Here is a 23,650-nt window from a genome sequence, read left to right as displayed (position 1 = left end):
CCCGTTCCCACAATGTCAGGTTTCTTTCAGTCCTCTCCTGCAGCACAGCGCCCCCTACAGAACATTTCAGAAATGAACACTGAGTAAAGCTGCTCCAGAAATAAACATTGATTCGACTGATTTATTGAATATTAATTTATAAATTATCAAATACTAAACATGCACCAATTCCTTTGTCTATCAAACTATAAATACAACTGTTTTCCAGGCGTAACTAAACTCTTAAATGTCTATACATATTTTCAGTTACTATGAAAAGTCACACAGTTTACTTAACGCAATCACCTTATTATTTACTAGACTTATGATCTCAGCACTGAACTGCACTGCAGTTATTGTGTGTTTTTATTTGTTGCACCCTTTAAAACAGTTAAATCTGAAATAAGTAAATGCTTCTGTACGCCCCTAACAATTCTTATATATTGGACAAACAAGCAGCAGAGAGCTTAGTTTAAATTCTTTTAGATGTAAAACGTTATAACGTTCAAAAAGTGTATTATAGTGCCCTCTAGAGCACATTTGAGGTAGATACAGTTTTTGCCATTAACATTACATTTTTATTTCTTCCACTGACATGAGGAATCACCCCAGACTCTAACCGTGAGTTTGTCTCTTTTGCATTGTGTCATTTGTCTATTTTATCCTGTAATGATTTTAAAGGCCTCTCTTAGGTACATCTAGTTCATACAAAGTGTCCTAGATGCAGACCACAAATCCCCAAATGGGAACATATTTCCTTAGTGCTTGTTTGCCTCAACTGTTGACCTAAAAAAGACAGGGAGCTTAAGCTACTTTTGCAATCATAGCCGGGATCATTAAAAGAATCAGCTACCATTAAGGAGGGAACAGTTTAGAGGTGGGCAGGGTTACCAACTGCATCTCTGTGTGATGGCACCATGACCAAGGGGGACAGTAATATCAGACACTACCAGCATGTGACGGATAGGACACAATGAGAAGACCTTCTGGTAAGTAATTAATTGTTACTGTGTTTACTTTGTGTTCTTAGTTCCATTTATATTCCTCCAACACACTCTCTGGGGTCAAGCGGTGTATGGGACACAGAGATTGTTTAATTTTTACAAATAAAAATGTAATTAACAAATTAAATTCAGTACAATCTGAACAAATGGAACCCCAAAGAACACCCTTTCCACTCCTCCTCCCTCCTATCTTCTGTCTTGCTTCTTTTCTCTGCTAATATTGCTCATGACAACAAGTGGGACGTGGTACAGAGATGAACCTGTGCAAAGCTTATGTGGTTCATGGTCAAAATAGGAGGATATTCTGACAATATATCTCCCAAAACCTGCTGGTTCAATGCCTTTTTGTAGGAAACTTACGAATCATATGGAGATTTGCTGTACTTCACTGATATACGGCAGGGAAGCTGTTTAAGGAGAAGAGCAGGCTTGATGATATAGCAGGCTTGGGAACACTGATCCTAAGGTTGCAGGGCCCCAGCCAGTCTGTCGCTGAAGCATCTGAAAATGTTGAAGCTTTCATGACAAAACAAATGATGTGGAAACATCAGCTGTCTGAGATCATTCGGTGGTGAAGCATGTTTTGCTGCAAGTGAGAAGCTGCAGTAGGAATTTGGTGAGTGGCAACAGGCGCTCTCAGGTGTTAGGCCGTCCAAGCCAAAGTGACTAAAATAGTTCATGTTGAGAAGTGAGGTTTGAACACTTGAGTGCTTTGGGTTGGTTTTTTTTGTCTTTATTACATCGAAGCAGTGCCATTTGCTTGACTTTAATGCCTCTGGATCATTAGAAATGTGTAAGAGACACAATGATTACAAAGGTAAAACCGTGGGGAGGTGAGGTTTCTCTCAGCTGGAAGGTGAACTCTGGGGTCTTTAACTCAGCCTGAACCCTGCTGCACGCAATCAGCATGACATTTCAGATGTTTTCTGTTTCATCCGTCTTGCTATCATGAAATAGGCTGAGATTTTTTCATTTGGCTCTTTCTTGATCATTTTGATATAGTAAATAAGGAATGCAGAGATCAATTAATTTAGTTATGTTTGACCTTTACATTCAGGATGGATGGATGGGTGCAAAGATGGATGGATGGAGGGAATGGTGATCAGAAAATGTTTTGTTAGCAGTACTTCTGGTTTCCTGCTCTGGAAATGTTATTTAAGCACCACCTCCTGCCCCCCACCACTTATGCTGCTTGGACCCATTAAGGGAAACGCTCATCGGCAGTCGCCCTCTCTCACAGATTTGTGCGCAGTACCAAATGGATGTGCTGGCTGTTCCTGCAGACAGATGGAGAGGATGGTACTTGTCCCTGATGGCGCCCAATATAAAAGGGCCAATGTTTGCCTGGTTGGACCCATCCAGACTTTACTGCAACCCTCAGGTATCACAGAATGGGGAAAAAAAAGTTCACTGAAATGGTTCATTCCATTTTTTCACTTGTCTCAGGCTCTTGTAGACTGTGTCCAAGATCTTCTCCGGCCATTCCATGATGACACCATCGACCTGGTGGCTGGGATCGATGCTATGGGCTTTATCCTTGGTAAGATGGCGACAGAGAGAGACCCGTGTGGTCGGTAAAAGGGCAACCCTGTGGTTTTATTTTAAGAAGCTGTTACTCTGAGAGCCTACGGGACAAGAAACCCAACTCCTTTGGAGACTAAATTTAGATAACTTGTAAAAGTTGCCTCATGAAACAGCCCAGGTCAAAACACATGAATATTCCCTCTGTTTATACAGTGAAAAGCATGATAATGCTGAGTTTTCTCATTTTCTGCTCTCTCCAGGGGCATCTGCAGCCATCACCCTTGGAAAAGGTTTTCTGGTGCTCCGGAAAGCAGGACACTTGTGCGTAGCAACACAGAGCCAAAGCTACAGTGACTACACAGGCAAAGAAAAGACTATGGAAGTAAGAGTGGATGTGCTAAAACCAGGTTAATCCATGCAGCTTGTTTTTGTTTTGTTTTTTAAACACCATAACCCCGTCACACATTTCTGGGCAATGTTTAGAGGTCTAGTTTAGTGTGAGGAAGTCACAGTTGGGATTTGGATTGTTTTTGTTCTTTTTTTGATACCTAATGGGAAATCTTTGCATAAAGATGAAATTCCAAACAAACACTTCACAAAAGGGGATTATGTGACTGACGCATGGGTCTCTATGCATCTTAGACTTTTATTAGTTTAATTTGGGAGTTAATTGGAGGATAATTAAGATAAGAAATAAGAAAAGAAACTTCTTTAAAATCATTTTTAATAATCAAAAACAATCCTGACGTCTGAGAAGTGGTTTCAGAGTGGATATATTCAGCACAGCGCCCACTAGTGTTGAAGGAGAAGCAACGCTGATTTCATATGACGTTATTGGCCCTCCTCACCTGCAGGTATGAGGGTCCTGCTGATCGACCAGTGGATAGAGACGGGAGGCACGATGAAGGCTGCCATCCAGCTGGTGGAGAAGCAGGGGGCTACAGTCGCAGGTCAGGCAAGGTGACGGCGAAGCAGCCTCACTGCTCCGTGGCGCCTCGTGTAAATGTCATGTTCTTTCTCGCAGGAGTGGCAGCTGTGGCCATCGAGAACTCCGAAGGGGGAAAATGGATCAAAGAGCATTACAAAGCTTCCCACTGCATCCCTGAAGAACTGCAGGGTCAACTGGACAGGAGGAATCTTTTAAAGGCCCTAACAACTGAGGACAAAAAGACAAATGATGCTTTTGAAGAAATAGTTTATTCTGCATAGTTATATTTTCATTTTTTAAAAAGATGTTTCCAAAATCATCATCGTTCTGTCTGTTTGTTTAACACCAGATGTAATATTAACAATGTTTATCAATATAAAAATGCTAACTGAAAAACTGTCACTCACTTTATTGTAAATAAAAACTAAACAGAGCTACGAATTGCAGCACAATGTGGTTAAAAATATCTGCGTGTACAACCGCTGGAAATTCTGGGGAGAACAAGACATTTCTGTTCCTCCATCCTGCATTAATTTCTTGTTTTACGCGACCTCTCAAAGGAGTGGAATGAAAAGAGAAGAGTCAAACGCTGATTTAAAAAAAAAAAAAAAAAAAAGTTACAGCAGCAACAGTGAGAATAAAATCGGCCTCAGTCATTCTTTGGCATTGCTGCTGTCTTCCCTAAATGACTGAGGGGAAACTCTTCATCTCTCCTCAGCCTCCGACTGAGGAAAGAAAACTGTCCATCGTTCAGTCCTCTGACCTCCAGCTGCTGCTTCCTTCATCACTGGCAGCAGTTGGACTGTTTCTTCTTGGACGATCTGTTCAGGTTGCTCGAGTTGCTGCTGATTCCTGAAACAGACGACGGGCTGGGTTTTAAAACCGGCGGCCGTGAGACGGCGGTCGGCGCTCTAGGAGGGATACTCACTGACGACCTCGCCGATTTGCCTCGAGCCGCTTTTCTCCAACTCGGCGAGGACGCTGGTCTCGAACGCCAACGAGGCGACTCGGAAGAAAAACTCGTTCACGTTTTCCCCTAAAGCGAGGCCGACAAAAGCAAGGTGTAGAGACCAAAGTTAAAGGGCAAAGGTCATGCTAGTCAGCCCCCGCGCCTCAATGAACGGCCAAAAAGTCCCAAACTCACCCGTCAGCGACGACACAGCCCAGTACTCCGCACTGAGCTCCTGTGCCAGCTTCAGCGCTTCCTGCTCCATCTGAGAATACTGAGCAGGAGACTGACAGAGGAAAAACAAGACTGTTATCCATAAAACCGAGTTTGTTTCTGCTCAACTTGCCAGATGTTGTTCAAAAAAGGTGACGGTACGACTCTGGAAATTCAGACTACTGCTATTTTATATTCAAAGTGAAGGATTTTCCTCGGGAGAGGGGGGGGGGTTCACTTTGAAAAGTGAATTTATATTCTTTGCAGCTGCAGGACGGAGAACATTCCTGAAGTTTGAGGCGGCCGCTGCTAAACCAGACGCCTGACATCCGACTCCAGAACAAACATTGACACATTCATGGCAACGTCCACGCTAAATGTTATTAAGACGTACGCTCAGGTCTTTCTTTGTGCCCACCAGGAACAGCTGGACCGCTGTGGGGTCGTTCTCCTTCAGAGAGTCTTCCAGCCACTGCCTGCAGACAGGAAGAGGCAACTTACACAAACTGTAAGACGACGAAACGAGCGGCTCAGGATAAACACGCTTACCTGACATGGGAAAAAGAGCCAATATCGTTGACATCGAATGCGATGATCACAACTGAAAGAGAAGCTCCATGAGTCTAAAGTCTTTCTCAGCTTTTGGCCACTTTACTGCTGTATAAATCGCTCACCCTGAGCGCCTCTGTAGTATGTGGAAGCGATGCATTTGAACCTCTCTTGTCCTGCGGTGTCCCACCTGTGCCACAGAGACAAAACCGAAGGTTCAATGACCTGTGTTACTGTAACCGGAGTAAGGAAGAGGGAGTACTCACAGCTGTAGGCTGAAGGGAACACCCAACACCTCGAAGCGCTCCATCTCAAAGTCAACACCGATCGTTGCTTTGTAGTTCTTATCAAAAACATCCTTACAAAACCTAGAAGCAGGATTAAAACAGTCACACGGAGCAAAGTACTGACGGAAGAGACGAGGTCACTGTTGAAGGAGAGGAGTAACCAGGCAACCTTTAACTGCTGGATGTTACCAAGACAAACATGCAGTTTATTGCAGTGACTTTACTGCAGTGAAGGTTACACAGGAAGGCAGCATTCAAGCACCTTTTTAACACAAAAAGGTGCACCCACCTCTCCGAGCGTTGTCTCAGCTGTAGTTAGCTCAGTGTGTCAATTTTTTTTAAAAACAACTCCTACAGCGCAACATGAGGTTCTTGCGTCAAGTCATAAACAAATACTAATCTGTGGTTTAACCACCAGATCATTACTGTCTAATGAGGCTCAAACAAATCTAATCCAACCTGGAGTTTGGATTATGGTAGATAAAATGACTACTACAAAAGTGATTGAAGTTATTATCATATATTATGTCTGCGCAAAATAGGGAGGAATGCCAACATTTCCAAAAATAATATTGTGGAAAATATAGTTTAAAGTTTAAATACAACATTATTTAAGATTTGTGTGATAAAATATAGCAAGAGGCTTCAAAGTTACATATTTTGCGATTAATGTTACAGCTCCATTATATCAGGTGCTGTGGATTTAATAGTAAAACATTCCTGAAGAAGCGTATTCTTCTCTGTGGGGGGCACATTGTTACTGGAGTTATTTATTTCCTAGACCTGCCTCTCCCAGAGCATTTGACTATTAAGTGTTTGAGCTCACCTATTAATCAGACAGGTCTTCCCCACAGCCAGGTCCCCCACAACGATCACTTTAGAGATCTTAAACCTGACAAAAGAAGAAAAAGCAGGCCCAGAATAATCAACAGGGAGAGAGAATTACCCAAACCCAACCGCTCTCCGGTCCCTGCTGTCCTCACCCCACAGTTCCGGTCCGCTGCTCCTGACAGGCCGTCTTGACTTTGTTGTTAAAATCCTCCTTTGTGTGCAAAGCTGCTTCTTTCCTGAAACACTGAGAGGGACGAGGATGAATGTGTGAGGCCGTGAACCCACTTTCAGGTACAAACCATCGTCTGTTTCCGTGGTCACCTGAGGGAGCCGGGCGATGACGCGGTCCTTTCGGATGGGAGGAAGGACGCTCATGGCTGGGACTCGGACAGACATGAAGTTTCAGTGGAGCCGGTCAGCTGGAGGCGATAAAGCTAAAATCAAGATTATTTATGAGTGACTGTTTCCAAGATATCACTGGTTTGGTGCAAGATACTAATCAGCTTCATGTACAGTAAAATCAACAACAGTCATAAGCATTCTTATTTAATTTGGTTGGCAACAGGTGACTTGATTCTGATCATCCGGGTTAAATGAGTTAAAATGGGTTTAGCCTTTTTTCACCCAATGTTAACGGCGTTGCCATGGTTGTTGGGAAACCAGAACATTTACTGGAGCATTTACTAGCTGGGTCAGCTGGCATTTTGTCGTTGTGGCTTTGCGATCGGATCTGATCTCCTTAAATCTGTTTTAATCCTTTTGCTCATCGAAGCAGTTAGTAAAGATGTCTAATTTTCGCAGCTTTGCTTCGATCCACCATCATTGTGATCCAGCTTTTTTTTTAAAACCAAAACCAAAAGGAAGGTGAAGACGCAGAGAAAAGAGGCTGCTTTACCATCTCGGTAATGTAAGCCCGAACATATTTAAATATACATGAGTAAACCTGTGAAACCAGGCGCGTTTGGGCAGTAAAGTCAGATAACGTTACCGCGACAGGACAGACGGTTCTGCTCTCCTCCTCCTCTAGGATGCGGCTTCTGTTCCTTTCTCGTCCTTAGAACCCATGCAGATATCGAAAGGAAGATGTTTTGAGTTACCGGGGGACAGAGTCGTGGTAGCTCGGCGGAAGTTAGGGGGAGCAGCGGCCGACCAGACCCGCTGCTGACTCACTTCTCCCGAATTCTTTTTTCCTTCACTCCCACATTTCATCTCCTTCGTTCGCCCCCTAGCGGCAGTAATGAGGAAGCGCATCTCCACGTGCCCCCTGTGACGTCACGAACTCCATTTGAAATATAGCCGTGTTGTGTGTGTATATATTCGCATATTTCATATTTCAGTCGTTTTATGTGTATTCTAGTTTGAATATCTATTGCATTTTTTTAATTCCTGCGTTTCTGCATGCGAGTGTGGCAGTTGCAGATGATTACGATTTAAATGGCGGATGCTACTGCACACATGTTGTGTCTTGCCACCTCTGCACTACAGGGCCACGCACAGATATTTTTTTTGTTGTTGCAGGATTCAGTTTTACTTTTTTCAAAGGTTTACAGACAGCTCACAATGTTACACTTGTGGTTAAGCGGTAATGGTAATTGCTATGGACTTGTGCAAGAGGAAAGATGAATCATTTGTGTTATTCAAGGAGCAAATTCACATTTTACAGGCAGAATGAGGACATTTTGGGCTATTTTAGCAGGCCCTCACGACTTCAAAGGGTTGTTTAGGGGTTAAGTCTTGGCTTTAGAATTGGGTTCAAGGATTGGCATTTATTTGTAATGGTTAAAATTTAGATAAGGGGCTTTGGAATGCATTTCTTTGAGAGTCCTCACAAGGATGTAAGTGTATGGTTGCGTGCATCTATAGGAACCTACATTTTATTCAACAATACAGAAGTAAGCATCCCGCCATCCTGAATTCTCAATTCGCATAAAAATATAACTTGTAATTGTATATAATGACCACACGATGACAGCAAAGTGCAGGTTGTAGTTGGTTTATGTCGCCAAAAATTATATTAATTAACTTTTGTTTTCTTATATTATGTTACAGAAAATATTTAGCAATTAGACCGATGAAGTGTTATCCTGTACACACAACAGAGCAAAGAGCTAGTTTGAGCTCATTTTCTAGTCTTTGCTGAGAATAAGATTTGATATAATTTCAGTCTTAATGGAGAGATCATAATTTAATTTTTTATTACACTTCTGTTATACATGTTTAATGAAATAATAACTACTTTCTAAATGCCATTTTTTCACATTAATTTCGTATTAAATATAGAGCACAGAAATTTGCCAGTTATGCAACATTGCATGTAAATGCAATAAAGGTATGTAATGAATCAAATAATCAGATATTCATAATTGCATTGTAAAATGACTCCATAACCAGAAATATTCTGTTAATATATTATTCAAAATTATTTGATAATGTAGCCATGTGTACCATGGTGCTATTTCATTAAGAGATATGCCTTATCTTGTGGGTCATAGGGAACATTATTCATGCAAAGGTAGGACTAGGCCATAAAGCCTCTAACAAAAGAGTGTCTGTTAACTTTGTACAACTTATCTTACGTGAAAAAGTCAGTAAGTGAATCAAACCTTTACATCAGCGGACCAGAGAGTAAACTGCAAAACATGCTTTTTAAATGTAAAAAGTACGGGTACTGGCCAAAGATCGCTGGTTTGAGAGGGATGTCAAGGAAGCCATCCATGTCAAATTGGAGAAACTATCCTTAAACAGAGGTGGTGGGCTAAGGCACTTCCTATCACCCACATACAATGCAGACGTCCACTCCTTCCAACAACAAACCAAACGTTCACACCATTTCAGGAGACCTTGAGACTCACCACCATGTGAGCCAGAAGAGAAGGGGGAGACACCTCAACTGAAACTAGGTGAACGACCCTTCCAACGACCCTGCCAACGACTCTCAGATGACCACCCAGATCATTAGCATGCTAATGGTCCACAAGGGCTATGTTTTCAAGCTGTCTCCAGTGTGTTCAGAACTGAAGAAGCCTTCTGGTTAGAAGGCGAAATGTCTTCAAAAGAGAAGAAAAATCGTTGATTAGAATGATTTTTAAATGCTCTTTATTTGTATTTAAAAGAGCACCAGATGCCTTACTCTGGTCAGTTTTTAGTTTAATGTGTGCTTTTAAATATTCTCCTCTTAAAGGCACCGGCGGTATAAAGGCACTAAAGCACTTGTTAAATTTTTTCCATACCTGTTTGGACAATGTTGGCGTTAAACATTGAATGCACATTTTTATTGTACACTATCAGCACGTATGAGTCTAATCTGTTAGATTTTAAATACATATATTCATATATAATGAAATGATTATGTGGCGGACTTTATTATCAGAACATTATTTTAGACTCCACACAAATTAGTAGAGTGTAATTGGTGATGATGGTGCTATTTTAGGGAGATTTTACCATGAGCATCAGACTGTTAGATGTTAAAGAACAACAGACGTGAGACTCGATAAAGAGGTTAAAGTGTCTCATCGGCCATGAGTGGCATCATTAAAACAGGGAATGGTGGTAAGACTAGAGATCAATTTGCAGAAAAACAATGCCAGTGTATCCAGTAGCTTGTAAAAGACACACCTGTACACAAACATAAGTGCACATAAGCACAACTCAAACATGTGACCCCCTCATTACACTATAAGGTAAAAGTATCAAAAGTTAAAAAAAGCAAACAAAAAAAACACTTTTTTTTGGTTGTTAAATCAGATAGTAATTGCCGTAGGTAATACACTAATATGGGTTTTGCTAATTAAAGCTATGCTGTTTAAATATAATCTGGAATTTGATATTCCAGTCTGGTACCACTTTGACTGTAAAAGACCTGTCTTTCGTGTGCCTCTGCTTGATTTCACTCATTATTTTTTGAATATTCTATCAGATGAGGTCTGTAACACTGGCACACTCCTGTGGTGGCGTGACGAACTCAGCGTTCACTGGTTTCATGTTGACTACTGTTGTCAATCTTCCAAATAGCTGGCAATAATTTCAATTCACAACAAGTGATTTTAACTGTGAATTCAGGTTAACGTTGCCATATCGTTTTTTTATCTTTTCCAATTTAAATCTCCGACAGCGGTGTTTTTTTGCAGGTGCGACACGACAGACAAAAAACAAGAAAGATCTTGACAGACGAAAACAGGTCAATTCCCAACCTGTGTAAAAATACAAAGTAGTCCCGTCAACCTCCCTCAGTCAGTCGCTCAGGAACTTCCTGCTGCTGTGCGTCCCGTTCTGCTTCTCCGAGCTTTTCCTTGGCTGGCAGAAGTCGGCGCGCAGCAGTCGGTAGAAATAAATCAGGATCATGATGTTCATCACCATCAGGGAGAGCAGGAAGCACCCGCTGTGGTCCAGCCAGGAGTAGTTGTCGAGGATGTACCAGGTGAGGTAGAACTGTGTGCTGAGGCGGAACGTGATGTAGGTCAGGAGGTTAACGAATTTGTTGACGTGGTAGAAGGTGGAGGACTGAGCGCCCGCCAGTTTCAGCATCAGCCGCAGGTGTAAGGTGACGCTGTTGACCTCCACGAACAGCGCGATGACGGCGCCGGAGACGTACAGCTGAGTGTAGAGGCTGTACAGGAAGCACCAGATCACCTGGAGAGGCGAGACAGACAGACAGGGGCCGTGGATCTCCTTCATTTCTTATGAATAAATGATTCCTGTCACAGTGAAACATAATTAAACTCGGTTATCCATAGCTGGATAAAAAAAATCAAACCCAAGCAAGCCAGACATTTTATATTTAGCTTTTTATTTGTCATGGGAAATCTGGGATTATTCACCCCACTAGGAAGAATGTCATTAGGAGTCGAATAAAGCTTTTATAATACTGGTGCTTCTTTGGGTCTCAAATGTTGATTAAAGGAAACTTGAGAAAGCGGTCACGACGTGGTCATTACATCTGCGCCGCTCATGAGTCATGGCTTTCAATAATTCACACCAAGAATATGAATATTACTTTAGCTGAGGCTATAAACAGCATTTTATTATCTTTCCTGCATCGCTCTCAGGACTGACCAGCGCTGCATTCAAGTCAACTCAGGCCAGACAAAAGATTCTGTTGTACGTCTCTAAAATGATTCTCTCCGCTTTGGTCTGATTAATCGGTACTGAAATAAAATCTTCAGCAAACTTCACGTGAAGCAGATCTTTAAAGAGTCTCATAACCAGAATAATTAGTTAGATGTGCTCACTGTCAGACTCGTGTGTGTAAAGACAACATGAAATAAACCTAGCTGTTGTTTCCTTGGCTTGAATGAGTTAAAGCATGACAAGGAGGCATTGCTATGAACTAAAAGTATATTTTAACTCAAAACAAACTAATCCAGTGAGAAAAAAACAATAAAAGCCCCAAGGGAACAGTGGGCCTTCAAAATAAAAGAATAAAGATAATGAAATCAAAAGTAACACAAGAAGCTCCAAAGGGAAATTACACTAGATGATATCCATAATCTCAAAATAAATTCACAATAAGAAGCAAAAAAAAAGAAAGGAATTTAGATGCAGCAACTGCAATATGTGGCTAAAAAAAACAAGTCTTACCAGTGCGTGATGGAGTAAGAACTCCCACGATCCCCGTGCATGTCCAGTCAGGATAATATCACCTGCGTCTTGCACGAAATACCCTGAGAAGGGAGAGAAGCTGTCACCAAAGAGCAGACTGAGAAGAGTAAAACGTCCCAATGATCCGACTGCTGCTGAAACTGTACAGGCTCGAGGATGCCTTCAGATTCACTATTTGCTGCAGGTCTTTGTTGGTCCGTTTACAAATGCTCAGTTTTCACGGATGCTTGATTTTATTAAAATCAAAAGTGTTGTCTGTGATGTAAGTAAAGCTGTCACAATAACACACATTTATAAACGCTCTTTTACACGACTGCACTGCACATCTGAGAGGTCTCACGAGATCTAAAGTCAGTATATGTGTTTATGTGTTTTTATTTATTTTATTTATTTTATTTATAAACCGACTGTGAGGGAAGCTACAGTAATGCTGCGTTTGTCCAGCAACACTTGTTTGACCCGCGGCGACGGTGTCACCATCCAGCCACATACAGTGAACGTATCTGTCACCCTGGTTCAGGGCAAGACGCCCGACACCGTCAAACTAAAGACATCCGATGGGCTTTTCCTGGTAAATTTTCCTCAAACTCAACTAGAAAAATGACATATTTGTAGAAAATGAGGCAGAGTTTCTATTAACACACACCGTGTGTCTCATTTAGCTGAAGGTATTTAAGTAACCAGCAGTTCCTGTGTGCCTCTTTCTGACTGGTACACTGAGGCCACACACTGAGGCCCTTTATTTTGAAGAAGACCAGTGCCAGTATCAGCCTGGGGTTGGTCCCCGGCGGAAATAATAAGTGTTTGCAGTTGTCAGGGCTGTTCTTCTCGGAGGTGGGTCTTCATGGTGACAAAAAAGATGCACACAATGGACGCGGACGCACTCAGTGCAGCTGAAACAGACCACCGAGCCCTTGGCGGATTAGATTTGGTGTCCATGGTGATCAGGGGTGACGCCTTGCTTTATTGACACAAGGGAGTTTAAAAAAACAAAAACTAAAGTTGAAAGTTTTACACCCTGGGCAGTAGCGTCAGGGGGGAAGGAAAAGCTGCAGATCAACACCTGTCTTGCAGGTTTATGTTGGCTGGTCTTTATTATAATTTGAAGTTTTGACCCCTCTCTGTGACCAAGCTTTTAAAAAGCACCTGGAGAAAAAAATCAGAGATTGGAGAGAAAAAAAAGACAAACAACACAGAATTTTGCATTAGAAAGAAGAATTCTAGTGAATTCTCGCTTCCCCCGCGGCTTTCGCTGTTCTTTGCATATCTTTACTGACCTGTTGAGACGCAGACGAGCAGGTAGGACATGTGGGTGTGGAAAGAATGAATGTTGCTCAGCGTCTCGGGCCACACCACCACGCTGGAGAGGGACACATACGGATAGATGGGTGTGTATTCAGCTCACGCTCATATACATGGACTCCCCCTGGACAGAGAGGCCTGACTAAGCAGAGACATTATTATCAGCTCTTTAGGCTCTATTAAACCTCTGGCCAATGCAAATAGTAATAGGATCAGACCTGCGTCTATAATTTTGGACAGCTTTGTCCTCCTTACATGGTTTTTCCAGTTTTAAAAACCGAGATATTCCTCTGGGTGCCCTCCCTGTATAAACACGACAGGTTATTAATGAATAACCTGCTTTGTATTTTCAATCAGAATCTTTGGATCTCTTCAGCCATATATTGATATTATTGCACATTACATGCAGCAAATAAGTGGTGAAAACCCAAAATGCTTCAAAAGTCTGGTTAGGATGACTCATAAACACCACCCCCACCCCTGAGGAACAGCTTCACATGCTTTCACAATAAGTGATTTCCCAGCAGGTTTTTCCAGTTGATTTATCTCCTTATTGTTGCTTGACAACTGACTCAAAGGTTGCAAAATTCGGTAGCACAACTAAATGACGGTTGCTTGTGTGCTCCAGTGTCATTTCCCTCCCCACCATTAAATACCACTGTCTCCCACACCTCTCACCCTGTCTGAACATAGCCTTCTTCTCCTGGCTGCCACAGACTGTCACTGATGCTGTAGACACACACGCACTCACACAGCACGTCATGTGGACTGTGAATAGACAATAGTGTCCCAGTGCTGACGGACAGATGTTTGGATCGGGACTCACCACGACAAGGCCCATGTCCCAGTCAGCAGAGAGTGCACCATGGACACCGAGAGGTTCTTCCACTTCCAGGAGTAGAAGTCATTGTGTTTCACGGCTTTGGGCACGGGCAGCTGTTGGAGCAAATGGTGCACCACCCTGAAAATCAGGGAGAACGCCAGCACTGACGGGCCCGGGTGACTCTTGAGCGCAGGGACCAGCGCGTCCATCCTCGCCTCCTCCCTCGCTCTCCCCTTTGGCCTCGGAGCCGCCTGCTTTCCTCCTCACTTCCCCTTCTGCAACGATCCCCTCGCCTCGTTGACTGACAGATGTGCGCGGTGTGTGATGGAAGTGTTTTGCAGGACTGCAGCTGCAGGAGGACGAGACTTAGCTTGGAATGATGATCTCTCACGATCTCAGCCTTTCTGTGTTACGAGCCCAGGAGTGGAAGGACTGGAGGTTATTCCTGTCAGAGCCCATTCCAATGTGACGGCGTTTGTCTGCTTTGCAGCGCAGTCTAGCGCCGCTGTCGGCCCGCCTGCCTGAGGAATGAGGCTGGGAGTGGTGGCGGGGGGGGCGGGGTGGGAGGCGCTGCAGCCGCCGCTCTGTTGAACCATAAAACAGGGAGGAGTTAAGCAAACCCACGCTATGGGCGACAAATAAGTTTAGTTCAAGTCTAATTTCTACCCCACAACACTTGTTTGAGTAACGTTTTTTTTAACCTTCCTTTATATTGTTTGACATGGTGTAATAAACACTAAATTCAGAAATATACTTCAGAAATATTTTACACTCCGATGCTCCATCAGTGACATTTTTTCAGACACTGTGAGACCCTAAAGCCTCTGAAATGGATCGCTGCAAGCATGTTTACCCTATTCAAATCAAACTGTTTTATGAGCATTAAAACTTTGTATAGCAGTTTTCATAATCTATAAACATTGTAAACATCTACTCTGTGTGATGTCTTTTTTGATGTCCGTCTTGTGTGTATATTTTAACGAAAGCTGTATTTTGAACTTCCAATTTCATTTTCAGATTCATTTTTAAGTCACCCAATTCCCTCTTTTCAATGTTGTCTGTCCACAACAACATTGTGTTGTCTGTCTGCTTTACCTGTGTTTAATATTAAATAAGGAAAATACTCCAGGTGGCAGTAAAACCTTAAGGTTGTCCTGTGTCTCCTGAGCGCACAGTTTTTTCCCCAGCCACTTGGAGGCGACTCTCTATACTGTAGGTTAATTCTTTTCTTACGCCATACCATCAAAGCTCGAACTATGAAACCTGTAATTAAGATACACACCCAGTGAGCACATGGCTGCCTATGAGTAAACACTCTGGGCTTGGAGAGACAAATGTAACTTAATATATTGTGAGTCTGGGTTTTCTGTTAGGTTATTAAAAGAGAGAAGATTTGTTTTTAAATCAGACACCCGTGCCTTCCAAATTTCAACAATATGCAAAAATGTACAGTTTAGAAGGTGCTGTCTGTTAATATACAGTACATCTTTGTGAATGTGGTTTTGGGGGTAAATGGTCTTTCAGGCCAACATGCAGGAAAAAGGGGTTAAAAGGTTAAATGATTCTCACTGACTTGTGAAACCTCTAAAGGTAGACCATACATACCTCAGGGTTTAGTTTTAGGTATCAGTTTCACTGTCATACATTTTGCATTCCTGGTCACTAGCTCTCACAAGAGGTGGATTTCCTGTTGCGAGTGAGTAAAATATGCCACAAAGCTGGTCTGAGGAGTACTCAGGCTCCTCGAAAGGCCTGACTGGTGAGAAAGTGCAAACACTTGTTTGTAAAAAATCAAATCACTTTTCCAATGTATTTGTTCTATAAATGCATATTGCAGAGGAAGCTATGTGGAGAGCAAAATAAGGATTGCAATTTGTGAAGTATAATTATTTTAAATTGATGATAATGCTGGAGGTATGTAATACAACACAGGCCATGCTTTGTCACAGTACAAAGCATTTATTATCATTTTGGCCTGTAGTAAGTGCCCATGCTGTCTCCTTCCCGGCGCTTCATAATCACCCTATGTCTGGTGTGTAACATTATCTCTATTCCATGTGAAAGAAATTAAACAGTTCTATTTGGTTTCTCCTCTTAACTTTCTGTTATAAAGAACTGAAAAAAGAAAACCGATAAGAACTGTGATAATTTAAACTTTTTTCTACGAATATTTCTGTGCTGAAAATGGGGGCTAGGCAAAAATATTAATTAATCATTAATCTTTGAACCAAACATTCCCATTACTATATGGACAGTCGTATTTTACTGTTCGCTCATACTTTTGCGACGCTATTGTGACGCGTTCGAGTTTACAGAGGATATTTTTGTCCTTCGGCGCTTCCTGTAGTAGCGGGGACGGGTTGCCTGGAAACGGCGGAAACGTTTTAGGGCGCAGCGATGGAGAAGTATGAGAAAATCAAAGTTGTCGGAAGAGGAGCTTTCGGGTAAAATTTGCGTTTATAAACTTATAACAAGTCACACAATAACGTATTTTATATTGCTAATATAAGAACCACTCACTATGTAATATCTGAAAAGCACGACGACGCAGTTTTTCCCCCAAAAAGTAACGGGATGCGTCAAATCCGCCCCCGAAGAAGGAAAAAGGTCCACGTTGAACTTTTGCACAGTTTCAGAAAATACATTTTCTAAAACGCGACTTGGTGTGTTATATTCTTTAGTGCTCAAAGATTCGGATTTTGCAAAGTTTTAGCTTATTATGAATGTGCATGTATTATTTGTGTGACATATTATAGCTCCTCTGATATTTTAGCTAGGCTAACAAGAAGGTAACTGGGTACAGAATGTCAGGAACTTATAAAGTCATAAGTCATTAATGTGTGTCAGCGGAAACAAAAACTGGTATTTAATGCACAAGACTGGTGAGACCCACAGAAGGATTTTATTACTGATTTTATCCAACTTCAAACCATGTTCTATAATGGAAGTAAAACTATCAACCAAATCCCATAACTCACTTTAGTTAATATAATATCCCTTTTTTCCCCTGGCAGGATTGTTCACCTGTGCCGAAGGCGCAGTGACGGGGCCTTTGTCATCTTAAAGGAGATTCCAGTGGAGCAAATGTCGAGAGATGAGCGCCTGGCAGCTCAGAATGAGTGTCAGGTCCTAAAACTTCTCAACCACCCAAATATCATCGAATACTATGAGAACTTTCTAGAAGATAAAGCTCTCATGATAGTTATGGAGTATGCACCAGGTTAGCTTTCTGCAATATCATATTGTTTATTTTATTTAATGTATGTATGTTTGGTTGATTTCTGTGAATTGGATTACTTAAGGCTATTATGTTCATTTTCTTTCCTGATGCAGGCGGAACCTTGGCTGATTACATACAGAAAAGATGTAACTCACTGCTGGACGAAGACACAATCCTTCATTTCTTTGTTCAGATTTTACTGGCCTTGTATCACGTTCACAACAAATTCATCTTGCACAGGGACCTGAAGACACAGAATATTCTTCTGGACAAGCACCAGATGATCGTCAAAATTGGAGATTTTGGCATCTCCAAAATCCTTGTCAGCAAAAGTAAAGCTTATACAGTGGGTTGATGTTCTCCTAGTTCAAAACTTTACGTTACTTCTTCTTTTTTGGACACGATTTTAAACAGGATGTGGTGTCTTCTTTTCTCTGGTAGGTGGTTGGGACCCCATGCTACATTTCCCCAGAGCTGTGCGAAGGAAAGCCGTACAACCAAAAGAGTGATATCTGGGCTTTGGGCTGTGTTCTCTATGAACTGGCCAGCCTTAAGAGAGCTTTTGAGGCTGCTGTAAGGACTTTTAATCTTTCATTCTAGAGGATGTAATAATTCAAGTAAAACACAATTGCATTCTAATTTACAAAGCACAATAATACTATACAAGAGACATCAAATGGACATATTAGTAGATTCACTGTGCAATGGTTTCATTTTTTGTCCTGTAGAATCTACCCGCTCTTGTGCTGAAGATCATGAGCGGAACCTTCGCTCCAATTTCAGACCGGTACAGCCCAGAACTTCGACAGCTCATCCTCAACATGCTCAATCTGGACCCATCTAAACGACCCCAGTTAAATGAAATAATGGCTCTTCCCATATGCATCAGGCCCCTGCTGAACCTCTACACAGACATAGGCAATGTCAAAATGCGCAGGTAATATTGGAGGACTGACGATTTAAAGTGGTCATTTTCACTCACTTGATTATGTTCCACCAATTCTTTTCTCTTTTATAATTTTCAAGAATTGAAAAGCCACTGTCAACTGTGCAGCCTGGTCGTCAAGGACGACCAGGAGGACGAGTTCCAACAATTAGATCCAGAGGTCAAGCAAACTTTTTTCACATTTGACTAAGTTATATGCTAAAATAAAAATATGAATGCACTATTCTGCCATAGGTCACCACTCAAAATGACCTCAAAATGTCAAAGAAAAAAACTGAATTTTAGATATTTTTTATTCTTTTTTACCAATGTGGTTGTATTGTCTGGGCCTGACACAGATGGAACTATCAGCTTAGGTTCAGGCAAGGTTCATTCCCTCCCACTGTCTTCAGTCTATACCTGGGGAAATGGAATCTCGTCACCCCTCCGCCTGCCGATGCTCAACACTGAGGTGCTGCAGGTGTCTCTTGGACGCACTCAGAAGATGGGAGTGACCAAATCAGGACGTTTGATTACATGGGAGGTCTGTATCCAACAGAGTTTTATATACTTTAAACCAGATCTTGGATTCTCTCTGCTATGTGAATGTGGCTGGACGATTGTTACCCACACCAACATGTTTAAATATGCTTTTAAAGTAATGTTCAGGACATAAAAGGAAGAAAAATACAGCCGTCTAACCTGACTGACCATTGAAACTCATTGAAACTTTCACATGTTTTCAAAATGATTTATTGTTGCAGGCGCCCTCGGTGGGGTCCGGTGAGGTCAGCCTGCCTGGTGCCGTGGAGCAGATGCAGCCGCAGTTTATTTCACGTTTCCTGGAGGGTCAGTCTGGTGTCACCATCAAATCTGTGTCCTGCGGAGATCTGTTCACAACCTGCATGACAGGTCGGTCGACTGCTCATCTTTGTTTCAGTCAAGATCTGTAGATCAGTGACCACGTGTCCTGCAAGGGAAAATGGTGTATTTGTTTTTTTGTTTTTAAATTTGGGTATTTGGGTAATTATTTCTTTTGTCCCACCCCAGACAGGGGCATCATTATGACATTTGGCAGTGGGAGCAATGGCTGCTTAGGACACGGTAACTTCAATGATGTTACACAGGTAGATGTCACACTCTGTCACATGCACATTCATTGATTAGATGTCTCTTAAAGTTAAGGAAAAAAATCTTTAATTTTCAGTGGTTCTTTTAAATTTTAATCAGTCTTTCATACTCATTTAAAGAGTAAGATGCCACACCTATCACTGGACCTTTTTTAAAAAAAAAAAATGTAGTGTGCCACAAGCTCACTGGATCCAAGCAGGATTTTGATGGGGTAAAAATGATGATATTCCTTTTGTCTCTGTTTCAGCCTAAGATTGTCGAGGCACTCCTCGGCTATGAGCTGATCCAGGTGTCATGCGGTGCGTCCCACGTCCTGGCAGTGACCAATGAGAGAGAAGTATTTGGCTGGGGAAGAGGAGAAAATGGTACAGTACATCAATCTCTTCTCTTTACACTCAGTCGGTCTGTTCTCCAGATGTCTGTCAGTTGTTATCTGGGTTTTGACGGCATCTTATCAGCGAAACTACTTCCTCAACTCTGGTTTTTACTGCAGGTCGCCTCGGGTTGGGAACTCAAGACACACACAACTCTCCACAGCAAGTGTGTTTACCTGTGGAATTTGAAGCTAACAGGGTCGTATGTGGAGTTGACTGCTCCATTATTGTCAGCAGCCAGTACAGCATTTTGGCATGCGGAAGCAATCGGTAATTATACTGCATTTGAACCAAAACCATTAGTCTCAGTCTCACCAGCTAATAATTAAGTAAAGAATATATTTACCCTTTAACGAGGAGACGTGGCAGCTGAGTCAGTCTAATTATGCTTTTTGAGATGGTTATTATTTATTGTTCGCTTTTGTGGCGTGTCTGGCCAGTGAGGCAGCATTCTTCGAGTGTGACAAGCATGAAGAGCCTTGAAAGCATCTTTAATCATTGACACATTTGTCATTTTGATGCTGCCAGGTTCAACAAACTGGGGCTGGATACAATTACAACAGGAGAAGAACCAAATCCCTCAAATCAGGTGGAAGAAGTGCACTCTTACAGACCGATCCAATCAGAACCCCTCTGCAGTGAGAGGATAGTTCACATTGACATCGGGACAGCTCATTCTGTCGCTGTAACAGGTGAAATTGTTGCAATTCATTTAATAAAATAAAAAAAAGCTCCCCATTTGCAAGGCTTTCATCAGTTTACGTTAGGTTTTTCTTCTTTAGAAAAGGGTCAGTGTTTCACCTTTGGCAGCAACCAACACGGGCAGATTGGCTGCAGCTCTCGTCGGAGCAGCCGCGTTCCTTACCAGGTGCCCGACCTCCAGGGCATCTCCATGGCTGCCTGTGGAGACGCTTTCACTTTAGCTATCGGATCCGGTGAGTGCGGCCTTTTAATGCTAACTAAGTCTTTGTGACGTCAGGGAAGTGGATTATTTAATGTTTCATCCATTCATCACAGAAAGGGTTGTGAGCTGAAATGCACTCTAGCGCACGTTGTGTTTGTTAACGGCGTAAAGTGCACAGGGATATTAGCTAATTGGCTAAACTCACAAGCCCATTAGCATGGCTTTAAACACATGGATTAACAGATGTATAATGTGTGTATCTGTGTGTTTAAAATCCCAGTTATTGTTCTTAAATCCAAGAATAAAAGGCTAACATGTTATATTGTGTCAGCTATTGGCTCCCTGGGGTATAATCCAACAGCAGCAGCCGTGCCTTTCAGCGTTCCTTTGTTCCTACAGACAGAGCATTATGCAGCCACTGCAGAGGAGACAGCGCTGTCAGTTAAAGATTTGTGTCCATTAACGTGTTTAGAGAAAGGCTCTCTGAATAAGCAGAACGGGCGACTGGATTCTTCCCCTTCTGTGATCTGTTCTCTGCAGAGGGGGAGGTTTACACTTGGGGAAAGGGGGCCCGAGGTCGCCTCGGGCGCAAGGAGGAAGACTGCGGGATTCCAAAGGCGCTGCAGCTTGATGAGAGTCACCCTTATGTGGTGACATCGGTGGCCTGTTTCAACGGCAACAGCCTGCTGGCAGTGAAACGTAATATTTTCCCTATTACCCTTCTATTACCTGTCTAACAAACACAGTGGTGAAATGGAACTAAACGAGCACTAATCCTCAGTTGAAAGATGTGCTAAATATGAGACAAGATTATTGTACGGAATTGTGAATAAGCCCCTTGGTCCGTCAGAGAGCTCCCAGGCTAAATCAGTGGCTCTAGCTTTATTCTGCGTAATCGCAGACAGGCTGTGCACCCAGGCTGACTTTTACTGCGCAGGAACACAAAGAGAAATTTTAAATCAAAAATAATGATGGTTCCTCTTCACTACAAATCAGATTTAGAGAGGATTAAATGTCAAATTCCTGAGTCATAAGTAACAGAGATTGATAATCCTGGATACATGGATGCAGTGGAAATGTTTCTTTGACCTGTGCCATGACACAAGGACGGAGCCCAGACTCATATCACCATGGGCTGTACAAAACCAGCACCAATCTATAAAGCATACTTCTGTATACAGTGATTTATATACAATATGTTGCCTGATCTCCTGTTTTACTTAGCCCACTATTACAAAATTCAAATCTATTTTTGCAGTTATTATAGTCAGCAGGTCATTTCCACCTCGCTGCCATTTCACACCTACCTGCTTCTCTTTCATGTTCCAGCTTTGCTGGAAGAAGCTGCCCTGAGATGATTTTTCAAACAAAAAATCAACCCACATCATGAAGGCCAGCACGCCCACCAGCAGAATGAGGTGAAGGACGGGTTCCTCTCAGAGGCCCAGACGTGCACTTGAACGAGTTCCCGTTCTGGTGGAGTTGTAGTTTTGCTCTGTTTTTATGTTAAACGTCTGTGAATGACTGTTTGCTTCATTCAGAGGTGTGTTCCAGCAGCACCTGGGTGCCGGTGCAGGTGTATCTCCTACAAGGTTAGATAAAGGAATGTTGTCACATTGTTTCTGTAGCTGGATTACAGGAAGTCATTATTCTTGTGTGCTGAATGAGCGTTTTTGTTCCCCACCGTGCGCAGGGTTAGCGCGCTAACGACCAGCAAATGTCAGACTGGTTTGAAAATCCTTAAGCCACTTGGCGGATGTTGCTGATGAACCCAACGTGCCATTGTGGCCACATCGGTTGCCGCGTTGTGTCACGTTGGATTAGTGTTAACACGAGTTTGAAATGCAGCAGGAAAAGCTACGAGCAGATAACGATGTTTACCGTTTAAAGAAGCATTGTCACCTTTGAGACTTAATGATGTCATCCCATTGTTTACTCAATTACAGCTTATCTTTGTTGTCATAGCAGCACTGTAAATACAGAGAAAGTTACTGACAGACCCCCTGGAATGTAAAGATTTGATAACATGAGATCATAGTCTGCATGAATTCAACAGTTAATTCAACAAAATTACAATCTGTTTACTGTCACTGCACAAAGTGACTGAAATTTAAATGCTTTCCATAAACTTCACTACACGCGTCCTTATTATACACGTGACTGCTGTATAATTGAATGAGGGGGTGAGTGAATGAATAATTAAAGATGTATAAGTAAGTATTTAAATATGTCTGCAGGGCGGAAGAGATGAATATAGCAAATAATGACCCAGCATTGCATGTAAGAGAAATGGTAACATAATTTATTCATTACACAGGAAGGCCAATTCATCTCATATGCATTATAGTCACGGATTAGCATAATTAATTCATATAAACAGCTCTAATGTGGGTTGCCTGATTTCAAATCAGATAAGTGGCAGCCAATGACAGAAAACAATGCCAAAGCATCCTCCTGAGAGGAAATGTAAAAATCATCTCTAGGCAAATAACTGATATGACACAGTTTAATTTATTCTTATTTCCAAAGCGGACCCTTTTCCGCGGAGGCTCATTGTTGTGTTATAGGATGATGTAATGATGATGTAATCTGGTGGCAATACAGCGGATCAGTGATCTAATTATGTGAATACCCTTAACCTATACTCTGCCACCACATTTACCATTGTATTCAATGCATCCTTTATTATTATTGTTCATCATTATTGGAATATTTTAAATAAACTACAAAAGGGGATGCGTTTGTTCATGTCTTGTTTTGTCACCACCAGGGGGCGACAGTCACCATTGCTTGTAGAGCGCGATGGGCTTTGTAAGAAATCTTTATTTTTTTTTGCTTTGTTTTTAAAAAAAAAAAAGATTTTAATCTCAAAGCAACAGATACATTCAATATTTGATGTGTACATGTTAGACCAATTCGAGTCCAGTAAGATGACCAGTTGTGCGCAAATATTAAACGTGCCAGTCAAGTCATTAATGCAGTTCATTAGGAGCCGCTGCAGACAGACAAAAGCCCTGTTAAAGCCCTATAAAGAGAGATCAGAGAGATAAAATAGTGTGAACGAGTGTCTCAGCTTCTTGACTCCTCCTGCTGTAGAGGAAGAGGA

At 42.1% G+C, this 23,650-nt stretch overlaps 4 protein-coding genes and 1 long non-coding RNA gene across 7 annotated transcripts; 2 read left to right on the top strand and 3 right to left on the bottom strand.

Moving 5' to 3' along the window:
- Window positions 1-885: 885 nt before the first annotated feature.
- Window positions 886-3,831, top strand: LOC101063142 (adenine phosphoribosyltransferase). Of its 2 annotated transcripts, XM_029844320.1 has the most exons (6): window positions 886-968; window positions 2,224-2,364; window positions 2,430-2,523; window positions 2,768-2,914; window positions 3,362-3,457; window positions 3,532-3,831. In XM_029844320.1, the coding sequence occupies exons 2-6, from the start codon at window positions 2,242-2,244 to the stop codon at window positions 3,714-3,716; spliced, it is 645 nt and encodes a 214-aa protein (XP_029700180.1). In that variant the 5' UTR covers window positions 886-968; window positions 2,224-2,241; the 3' UTR covers window positions 3,717-3,831. The 2 variants fall into 2 exon arrangements, with proteins under 2 accessions (XP_029700180.1, XP_003968602.2); XM_003968553.3 differs by lacking the exon at window positions 886-968 and having other exon boundaries at window positions 2,169-2,364.
- On the bottom strand, window positions 3,686-7,483 carry rab34a (RAB34, member RAS oncogene family a). Its single transcript, XM_003968540.3, has 11 exons — window positions 7,253-7,483; window positions 6,586-6,698; window positions 6,417-6,508; window positions 6,260-6,325; window positions 5,413-5,514; window positions 5,272-5,336; window positions 5,147-5,198; window positions 4,992-5,073; window positions 4,580-4,670; window positions 4,364-4,471; window positions 3,686-4,287 (listed from the first exon to the last, which is right to left on the bottom strand). The coding sequence occupies exons 2-11, from the start codon at window positions 6,658-6,660 to the stop codon at window positions 4,220-4,222; spliced, it is 801 nt and encodes a 266-aa protein (XP_003968589.2). The 5' UTR covers window positions 6,661-6,698; window positions 7,253-7,483; the 3' UTR covers window positions 3,686-4,219.
- A 1,854-nt stretch (window positions 7,484-9,337) lies between these two features.
- Window positions 9,338-14,523, bottom strand: tlcd1 (TLC domain containing 1). The gene is made up of 4 exons (XM_003968552.3): window positions 13,994-14,523; window positions 13,143-13,225; window positions 11,845-11,927; window positions 9,338-10,896 (listed from the first exon to the last, which is right to left on the bottom strand). Exons 1-4 carry the CDS (start codon window positions 14,197-14,199, stop codon window positions 10,498-10,500), a joined length of 771 nt encoding a protein of 256 aa, XP_003968601.1. The 5' UTR covers window positions 14,200-14,523; the 3' UTR covers window positions 9,338-10,497.
- Window positions 14,524-16,341: 1,818 nt separating this feature from the next.
- Window positions 16,342-22,761, top strand: nek8 (NIMA-related kinase 8). Of its 2 annotated transcripts, XR_003889968.1 has the most exons (16): window positions 16,342-16,434; window positions 17,005-17,210; window positions 17,324-17,556; window positions 17,652-17,783; window positions 17,939-18,147; window positions 18,237-18,316; window positions 18,495-18,679; window positions 18,900-19,047; window positions 19,186-19,262; window positions 19,514-19,631; window positions 19,760-19,910; window positions 20,169-20,332; window positions 20,423-20,575; window positions 21,085-21,243; window positions 21,874-21,962; window positions 22,086-22,761. XR_003889968.1 is itself a non-coding variant. In XM_011608557.2 (15 exons), the coding sequence occupies exons 1-15, from the start codon at window positions 16,388-16,390 to the stop codon at window positions 21,900-21,902; spliced, it is 2,091 nt and encodes a 696-aa protein (XP_011606859.2). In that variant the 5' UTR covers window positions 16,342-16,387; the 3' UTR covers window positions 21,903-22,761. The 2 variants fall into 2 exon arrangements, 1 of the variants encoding a protein (XP_011606859.2); XM_011608557.2 differs by having other exon boundaries at window positions 21,874-22,761.
- Window positions 18,984-20,106, bottom strand: LOC105417075 (uncharacterized). Its single transcript, XR_964907.2, has 3 exons — window positions 19,987-20,106; window positions 19,453-19,611; window positions 18,984-19,105 (listed from the first exon to the last, which is right to left on the bottom strand). It is a non-coding gene; the product is annotated as an uncharacterized lncRNA (long non-coding RNA).
- Window positions 22,762-23,650: the final 889 nt, after the last annotated feature.

Source organism: Takifugu rubripes, chromosome 11 (assembly GCF_901000725.2).
Source record: "Takifugu rubripes chromosome 11, fTakRub1.2, whole genome shotgun sequence".
NCBI classification, from domain to species: Eukaryota; Metazoa; Chordata; class Actinopteri; order Tetraodontiformes; family Tetraodontidae; genus Takifugu; species Takifugu rubripes.
Note: the sequence above shows the minus strand (reverse complement) of the source record. Positions and strands in the feature narration are given on the sequence as shown.

Bases quoted from the DNA above. Each gene is read 5' to 3' on its own strand.
- LOC101063142 (XM_029844320.1), top strand. From the start codon at position 2,242: ATGGATGTGCTGGCTGTTCCTGCAGACAGATGGAGAGGATGGTACTTG. The intron at 2,524-2,767 runs GTAAGATGGCGA...TGCTCTCTCCAG, and splicing joins TGCTATGGGCTTTATCCTTG to GGGCATCTGCAGCCATCACC. The intron at 2,915-3,361 runs GTTAATCCATGC...CCTCACCTGCAG, and splicing joins AGTGGATGTGCTAAAACCAG to GTATGAGGGTCCTGCTGATC.
- rab34a (XM_003968540.3), bottom strand. From the start codon at position 6,660: ATGTCTGTCCGAGTCCCAGCCATGAGCGTCCTTCCTCCCATCCGAAAG. The intron at 5,337-5,412 runs GTGAGTACTCCC...TCTGTGGCACAG, and splicing joins GTTCCCTTCAGCCTACAGCT to GTGGGACACCGCAGGACAAG. The intron at 5,074-5,146 runs GTAAGCGTGTTT...TCCTGTCTGCAG, and splicing joins GGCTCTTTTTCCCATGTCAG to GCAGTGGCTGGAAGACTCTC.
- tlcd1 (XM_003968552.3), bottom strand. From the start codon at position 14,199: ATGGACGCGCTGGTCCCTGCGCTCAAGAGTCACCCGGGCCCGTCAGTG. The intron at 11,928-13,142 runs GTCAGTAAAGAT...CTCCCTTCTCAG, and splicing joins GCTCGTCTGCGTCTCAACAG to GGTATTTCGTGCAAGACGCA. The intron at 10,897-11,844 runs GTAAGACTTGTT...TCGCCTCTCCAG, and splicing joins TCTTACTCCATCACGCACTG to GTGATCTGGTGCTTCCTGTA.
- nek8 (XM_011608557.2), top strand. From the start codon at position 16,388: ATGGAGAAGTATGAGAAAATCAAAGTTGTCGGAAGAGGAGCTTTCGG. The intron at 17,557-17,651 runs GTGGGTTGATGT...TTTCTCTGGTAG, and splicing joins GCAAAAGTAAAGCTTATACA to GTGGTTGGGACCCCATGCTA. The intron at 19,911-20,168 runs GTAATTATACTG...TGATGCTGCCAG, and splicing joins TTGGCATGCGGAAGCAATCG to GTTCAACAAACTGGGGCTGG.